At 47.0% G+C, this 8391-nt stretch overlaps 1 protein-coding gene across 1 annotated transcript; it reads left to right on the forward strand.

The window, feature by feature from the left end:
* Positions 1 to 1223: 1223 nt before the first annotated feature.
* On the forward strand, positions 1224 to 8060 carry GPR78 (G protein-coupled receptor 78). The gene is made up of 3 exons (XM_054633368.2): positions 1224 to 1895; positions 2524 to 2637; positions 6480 to 8060. Exons 1-3 carry the CDS (start codon positions 1228 to 1230, stop codon positions 6715 to 6717), a joined length of 1020 nt encoding a protein of 339 aa, XP_054489343.1. The 5' UTR covers positions 1224 to 1227; the 3' UTR covers positions 6718 to 8060.
* Positions 8061 to 8391: the final 331 nt, after the last annotated feature.

Genomic DNA, 8391 nt, shown 5'->3' on the forward strand with positions numbered 1-8391 from the left:
TCTTTTCAGCTTTTTCCAGAATGTGATAACAGATAAAACCTTTCTGACGACCACACTACGGTGTTATCAGTGTGATTAGAAAATGGTAAAGGGAGAGACTTTAGTTTTCCACAGAGTGTGCCAGCATCACCCTAATGTGGGTACTTGTTCAACCAGCTGGTGAGTCCAAGCACTCAAAGTGGAGTCTCTAAATGAGAAACATCCCTCACTGGTCAGCAGTGTGCCGGAGAATACGCAGAGGGCAATCACAGAAAGCATTGCAGGGGGGAAAGGGCAAGAAATCCCTTAGGTGGAAGGGGGAAAGCCTGCCAAGGGGCACAGACGCCAGATTTTGAACAGGTTTCAGGAGCACCAGATACAGCTGGTGCACTCAGGGTGTGCCTGAGCACAGCACAGGGATCAGACTCATCCCAGTAACTCATCTCCAGGTCTGATCTTTCCTGAGCTGCACGCTAGCGGAAAGTTGGGCTTCCTGCTGCTCTCGCCTGCGATCCGGGAGTGGATCAGCCCGACGCCGCGATCCCTGGCTGAGCCTGTGCCTCGCAGCCGCTCGTCTGCGCATGAGTCGCTGCGGGAGGCTCCGCGGCTGGAGTATTTGAGGGGCTGGGCACGGGGAAGATGCTCAGAGCCTGCGGAAGCCGTGCGCCCGGCGGAGCGGAGCGGCGGCGGGGCACGGAGCGGGCTCGGGCGCTGCGGGGGCCGCGCTCGGCGGCTTGAGGGAGAGCGGGGCGGCCGTCGGGGCAGCGCCGCTTCAGCACCGCGGACAGCGCTCGGCAGCACCGCGCCTCCGGCCCCGCTCCCCCGGCTCCGGGCGCCTCGGGGCCCCTATTCCAGCTCTGATTCTCGGGTACCCCCCCTCCCCCTATCTCCCGATCCGGTCGCTGCGTTCCCCGCAGCATCTACCCTCGGCTCCGGCCACGCTCCCCCGGACCCCGCTCCCCCCCGCTGCCTGACTGCTGTCAGAGAGCCCCGGCCCCGCTGTCCCTGTCCTCCCCCCTCTGCCCCGTCCAGCCGCCCAGTCGCGTTCCCCTCGCCTCTCTCTCGACTCCCCTGCCCGGCCCGGCCCTTCCCGCTGCCCCCGGCGCTGCCCCCGGCGCTGCCCCCGGCCCCTGCCCCGCCGCCGGCACCATGCGCGGGCGGCCGCGGTGGGCGGCAGGCGAGGCTGCGGTGCCGGCGCGGGTGCCCCCTTCCTCCTGCCCTCGCCCGCTCCAGGCGACCCGCTGAGAGATGGACTTGGCAGGCGTGCTGCTGGCGCTGCTCCTCGTGCTGGTGCTGGTTGTCTCTCTGCTCTCCAACCTCCTGGTGCTGCTATGCTTCGTCTACAGTACGGAGATCCGCAAGCAGGTCGCCGGGGTTTTCCTGGTGAACTTATCCTTCTGCAACCTGCTCCTCACCGTTCTGAACATGCCTTTTACCCTGCTGGGCATCCTGAGGAACCAGCAACCCCTCGGGGGCTGCGTCTGCAAGGCGGTGGGTTTCCTGGAAACTTTCCTGACTTCCAACACAATGCTGAGCATGGCAGCGCTCAGCATCGACAAATGGATTGCCGTGGTGTTCCCCCTAAGCTACACCAGCAAGATGCGATATAAGGACGCTGTGATACTGATGGGCTACTCGTGGCTCCACTCCCTCACGTTCCCCTTGGTATCCTTGTTTTACTCATGGGTAGATTACAACAGCGTTTACGCCTCTTGCACCTTACACCTGAAGGAAGAGACGGAGAGGAGAAGGTTTACAGTGTTCACCATTGTCTTTCACTCCACCAGTTTCATGCTGTCTCTGGTGATCTTGTGTTTCACCTATTTAAAGGTGTTGAAAGTTGCCCGGTTCCACTGCAAGAGGATAGACATTATTACCATGCAGACTCTGGTTTTGCTGGTGGATATCCACCCCAGGTAATGGTGCGTGCTCGGACCCGCAGCCCCCGGTAGTTACCCCGGGCAGAAGCGATATCCCGCCTCCCCAGCACCCTTTCCTGCCTGCCCCGGCCGCATGGCGAGCGCTCCTGCCTCTAGTTTCAGACGCTGCTGACAGTGCCAGGAACTGTGACTTGTGCATTTGTAGCCTTCTCTGTTTGAACGCTAATCGGGCTCTCCGGGTTATGACACTTGCCTGAGCTCCCTTCAAGCGGGAGGCACTGCTTTGAGTGCGATCGTCCCTCCGGGCTGCCCTCCTCTCCCCGAGAGGAGAGCCTTCCTCTCCCCCGGGAGGCTGCCCTCCTCTCCCTCGGGGCTGCCCTCCTCTCCCTCGGGGCTGCCCTCCTCTCCCTCGGGGCTGCCCTCCTCCCCTCGGGGCTGCCCTCCTCTCCCTCGGGGCTGCCCTCCTCTCCCTCGGGGCTGCCCTCCTCCCCTCGGGGCTGCCCTTCCCCCGGACCGGGCTGCCCTCCTCTCCTCCGGGGCTGCCTTCCTCTCCCTTCCCTTCCCGGGCGCTTTCGGGCGTGGAGAGGGCTCTTCCCTTCTTCCCTTCACTTTTCACCTCCTCCCTTCTTGCCTTAACACCCTTACTGCTCTTTTCCCTCCGTAGTGTGAAGCAGCGCTGTCTGAACGAGCAGAAAAGGAGGAGGCAGCGGGCTACCAAGAAAATCAGTATTTTTATAGGGTCGTTCGTGATCTGTTTTGGTCCTTACATTATCACCAGGTTAGTATCCCCTGTAGGGGTGGGGGACTTTGTGGGATCAGGATGTCTTGTGATGCCCAGGTGCCCAGGGGTTCTACAGCTAATTTTGGGGGGCCAGAACCAAACGGACCCCCGGGACTGGTCTTGAGGACCAAAGGACACAAACACAAACACGCTGCTCCTGTCCGCACACCCAGTCCCAGGGGACAGCTCCGGCAGGACCTGGCTCTCCTCCCCTCATCACAGCCAGGTCTGGGCACCTCTGCCAAATGCAAGTGGCTTTTAGGACAAGTACCGGGAATTAATTACATGCCAGGGGAGATAAAAGCAGTTTAAAAGACTTGCCACCCTTCCTTATTAGCACAACCCTCACAATAGAGAGGAAAACAGACAGACTTTTCTGATTAGCTTAGGTTTTTGTTTTTGTTTTGGTTTTTTTTTTTAGGCATAAGGCCAAGCTTGCTGATGTTGGAAGCTGAGTTGATATAATTTAAATTTGTCCAGCCTGATAATTTGTCAGATAAGATTTCAGTCTGGAAACATTAATGCCTGTAAATATATTGCTAATGGTGCAGCACAGACTTGTGATGAGGTGTAAAAGTTATCTCCTAGGAAAAGCAATAATTAGACTCCTTAAATGTATAGGAAACACCGTGTTCCTCAACTGGGCAGAATTATAAGTATCCATCTGGTGGTTTTCACCTTTTGAAGTGTCCATGCATCATTGTTGTTATTTACTTGTGTAGTCTTCATACAATAGATGATTTTATTTTTTTTTAAACCTTGTGTAAACCAGTGATCTGGAAGTCAGTGTAACTACACTGAGTTGCAGCATGCCAGATTTAACCTTTCATCTCTAAACTGAAATGGGCTAAATCTTTCACAAGTGATTTTTAAATATATTTCCCACTTTCACAGTGTGTTCCAGGCAGCCTTGAAGAGTGCTGACTTGTGTTGAGGGAGGTGCACTAGTGTGCAAAACCCTCTGGTGAGGGCTTCTTCAAGGTTGTTACCAAGCTGCAGCCACGGCAGCTCACAGAAACTGGCCAGCTTCAGTGCTCTGATCTTACAGACACACACATACAGGCCATTCATGGGCAGAGCCACTGCCCTTTTCTGAGAGGAGCAGGGGGCAGGTTATGGCCAGTGTACTAAACAGACAATATTTTTAACATTTTTAAAGTGACATTTATTTCAGTTCCCATTTACCTGTTGAAAGGGATTCCTTCCTGATTGCCTGGATAACTACATCTTTTTTCTGCAGTTGAAAGGATTATTACAAATATTAACATTACATCACATAGTTAAAAGGTCAGTTCATCATTGTTCAGTACATTTTGAGTCATGTTCTATTCACTTTTACCATAATCAGGATGTAATTATGTTGAGCAAAGTGGATTTTGCCATCTTCTTCCCATCTGACCATTACGAAGCTCAGCAAATTCCAAACGTGGCCACATTTTTCAGGGTGGAGGTATTTCTCAAAAACTTCTACAATAAAAGTTACTTCCTTCTTCAGACCTTGCATTTGGCAAATGTGAGATGGTGCATTTTCTATGTGTGACAAACTGGTACCCAGTGAATCACTACAGAGAAGGCTGAGGGCTGGTTTATGGAAATGTGTGTCAAGGTCCAGCTTCTGTCTGTCACAGGGACTGAGCTGGTTCAGTGACAGCAGAATGGGAAGGTTTTGGGTAAGACATCCTAAAAGGCTTCTTGTCTCAAAGACAAGAGAGTGCCAAGACAGCACTTCATGAAAGGTGAGGAATTGCTGCCATGCCTGATTCTCCGTTCTTCCTCCATTCTGGTTTTTAGGGGGGTGGCACTGAAGCGTTCTCTGGAGAGGCAATGTAAAAGCCATCCTCCCTGTTGTCTTGCTCCTGGCCTGGTGACTCAGGTTGCATTGTGAGCTCAGTATTTCCTCCTCACTTTAGAAATTTGAATGAGATTAGGCTCATTAGCAATATATTCGTCTGTTCACTAAGAGACGACAGATGAATTTAATCTCTTTTGTAACAGCACTGAAAACATGAAAATCATACTAAGATGCATTTATATGGATATTTCTGACTTGTTTTGGCCAGACCCTTTATCTTTTTAAAATCTGTGTAATTTTTCTTCTGTTGGCCTCAGTGCAATTAAGTTAGGATCCATAATGCATTAATGGGAACATAGCAATACATCTATGTTCAAGACTAAAAGATATCTTACTCCTCTTATTTAGTGTCTTTATAAGAACATCAGTTGTGTAAATATCAATTATATATTTCTTGTATTAGGATGATATGTAGGATGTGATAAACCTAAGCAATCATGTAGCAAGTGTCATTTATTGTACATTTTTTCTCATATTTTGTATCTTCCTTTACTACTTATTTTGAATTCACTGAAACTTTTTCTGAGCAACTTCAAACAGAAGTAATTTGTTTTTCTTAATGCACTTGCCATAAAAATGATTTTACTTTTAGTCATATAAATAAGGATTTTTCCTGTCATTTGTAGCAATGTTCAGTCCAAATGATGATAAGTCAGATTTTATACGAGGAGGGACTGGAACAGCTTCAAAAGTCAACACCCTGAAAGTCAGGAGCTCTGCATTTTAGAAAGAGGACAGAAGGTTCTTCAAGCCTTGAGAAAGCTTCTCATCTTACATCTTCAAACAGTGATGTCTTAGAGTACAGAAAATGGCTATTTTATCTCCCAGAACATTTTCTTTTCTTCTGGGATGAATAGAGCAAAGTAGAATACTCTTGCTCCTGCAAAAGGTTTTACAAAAGACATACACAAAATAAAAGTCCCTCACCCAGTTCTTTCCACCTTCCTGGAGGATTTGCAGATGAGCTGGGTGAGACATTTGCTGGAATAGTCTGAAGGATTGCCCTCCCTTCTGTGGAAAAATTGTTTAACTTAGTTGTGGTTTCTGCCCCCATGATTAATGCCTCCCTCTCTGCTGAGGTGCTGAGGCCACTAATCACCCGTGAAGCACAGACCAGGAGACACAGGTCTGGATGGAGCTGACTGGTCATATAATGATGATAAAAGTGTTGTCTCCTTGTTTTCTTTGGCCAATCTAGAAGTCAGCCAAATGCACACAAAAAATTCCATGGCTAAGAAGTTGTGGGTGTGCTGCTCAGCATACTGTGGGACTGCAGGTGCCAACCAGACCTCCCTGAGATACTGCCAGGTTGTTTTTCATACTGCAATGGTCTGACATAAATCCACTTTGCATCCGTGTTAATTCACAAAGGTGCTCTGGTCTGGTCTGAGGGGATGGATTCAGTGACCTAGACCACATTGCTGGTGTCATTTGAGATGCTGCATGGCATCCAAGTCCTTAACCTAGGCTGGCAGATATGCCACAGGACCTTCCAGGAGCAGCAGCCTGATGCCAGTGGTGTCATGTCCAAATGTCTCAAGTGTCACTAGACAGCTCTACTCAGGAAACTGAGGTCACTGAGTCTGGGTGCCCCGTCACATGTGTCTATCTCAAGCTTGCTGTGGGAGAGAGGTAGTCAATTATGTCACCACAATTTTGACCACTTACCAGCACAGATCAGTAAATTCAGAAAGTGAGCAGTAAACTGCAGCACTCTCTTATCTCCTCTGCACAGAAGCATTACCACTGAAAACTGTTTTTCCCTCTTTCCATAGTAAGAATCGATTTTGTCTCCCAGTGGCCTTGCTAGGAAAGCTCTCTTTGCCCCTATTGAATATGAGGAGTAAGTACACGATCCTTCTCCTGCAGGGACTGTGTACTGAAGAAAATAAATGGTACTTGAATGTTTCATGAAACATGAGTTGAGCACTGGGCTCAGTGTGAATATAACACTCAAGTGTTTCCATTTCTCTTTAATGTTTAACAGGTTGATAGAGCTCATTCCTTTTGTTACCATAAATTACTACTGGGGAATTATAAGCAAGTGCCTCACCTACAGTAAGGCTGCATCAGATCCATTTGTTTACTCACTTTTACGTCAACAGTACAAAAAAGTTCTGATCAACATCGTCAACAGGATACTGAAGAGGGACCTGTATCCCTCATCAGGGTACAACAGTTCTCTCGACACTGAAAACGATTACTGCTTGCACAGAACAAACTGACAACAGGAAAGCACTCCCTTTCCAGGGAGACAGGTGTTTGCTGCTGCTGGAAAACTGCCTCTCTCCTCTCCTGCTGACAGTGGTGACAGTGTCTCCAGGGTGTGAAGGCTGCATTCATGTGACACATTGCATCGTGGACTTTCATAAAAAGGCTCTTCCCTGGTCTGCAGCCAAGCACAATTCATGGCAAAGCCTTGTCCCCAGTGAACAGAGCTGGCTTGAGGGGTTTTGAGAGAGCCTTTCAAGGAGCTTAGACAGACAGCTTTTAATGTTTCATGTGTGAAGACTTGGTATGTCTTGGAGTGTTCCATATCAGACATGACATTCCAGTGTCTTCTGGGAGCACAGGAATCCCCATGTTGGAAGGACAGGTTCAGAGTCCTTCTCTGGGAGCACAGGAATCCCCACACTGGAAGGACAGGTTCAGAGTCCTCCGTGCTGCACGTGCAGCCCAGGATGTGCTGTTGGTTTTGAACATCAAAAATAGATATTTTAATTGATTGATTTATTGTATTGGTGCCTCAAGTGAGTCAGCACTTTGAATCTGAGATTGTTATTATTATTAATATTATTATTATTATTTATTACTAGGCATCATGATTGTAACATAGCCTTTAGGAAGTGGTACATATATATATTTGATATGCCAGTATTCTATCAAGCATAACCAAAGTCCACATATCTGAGTTACTAATATTTAGCACTTCAGTGGTATGTGATTACAATAATTGCAGCAACAGTAACAAAGACATGTATGGAATTTAGTTAAATAGCACTGTAGTTCCACCACTGAGCTAGTAGTCCTATTCAAGCAAGCTTTTTATTCAGAAAAAAAAAATCAGTAGAAGTGACAGATACCATTGTGTTTAAGATATATTACTTCAGAAGCTATCTGTTTTCAAAGGAAAAGCTAAAATATATTAATCCTTTTTAAAGGATATATAATGTGTAAAATATTTCATGCACTGGCTATATATGGTGGATTGTCATAATACTGTACAATCTTTTCTTTAATAATGATCAATTAATCTGGTGATTTTAACTGAAAACAAGAGATGTCAGAAATATTATAACAGACCTGCTGCCAAATGCCCAGAAACACAAAGCTGCTTTGTTAGCATATGTATTTTTCTCTTTTATTTCTTTTTAAATTTAAACAGGTTTTGGAAAAATGTGGGAATTATTTTTGAACAATATTCCTTTGATTATGTAAGACATTTATTAAAATTTAAGAATTCTAAGGCATTCAATAAACTACTATTTTCTAATTGAGTACATAAGGGAAAAAGTAAAGCAATTCTAAAGTATATTTTAAGAAAAATAAAAAGAAAGATGACAGTAAAGTACTCTTATTTTTTATGTAACAATGCACTTGACCCTATAAAGCATTGAGAAGGCTATTTCTGGTCAAACTAAGCATATAAGCATGTAAATTGGCACAAATATAATTTTCTTTGAAGCTAACAGTTCTATTTCTATACTGAGAATTAAGTACACACTCAACTGTTTTGCAAAATCAGTGTTGAGCTGTCAGCACATTGAGAGGGTTTTTCCCACCATCCACAGTGAGGAAGGAGAGTGTCTTGTTCAATCCCACTGAAGTCAAGGAAAGATGATGCTGCCTAACAAATACAATGTTCTCTTACCTCCTGCTTTTAATCTCTGGGGCCTTTA

Source organism: Agelaius phoeniceus, chromosome 4 (assembly GCF_051311805.1).
Source record: "Agelaius phoeniceus isolate bAgePho1 chromosome 4, bAgePho1.hap1, whole genome shotgun sequence".
In the NCBI taxonomy this organism is placed as follows: domain Eukaryota; kingdom Metazoa; phylum Chordata; class Aves; order Passeriformes; family Icteridae; genus Agelaius; species Agelaius phoeniceus.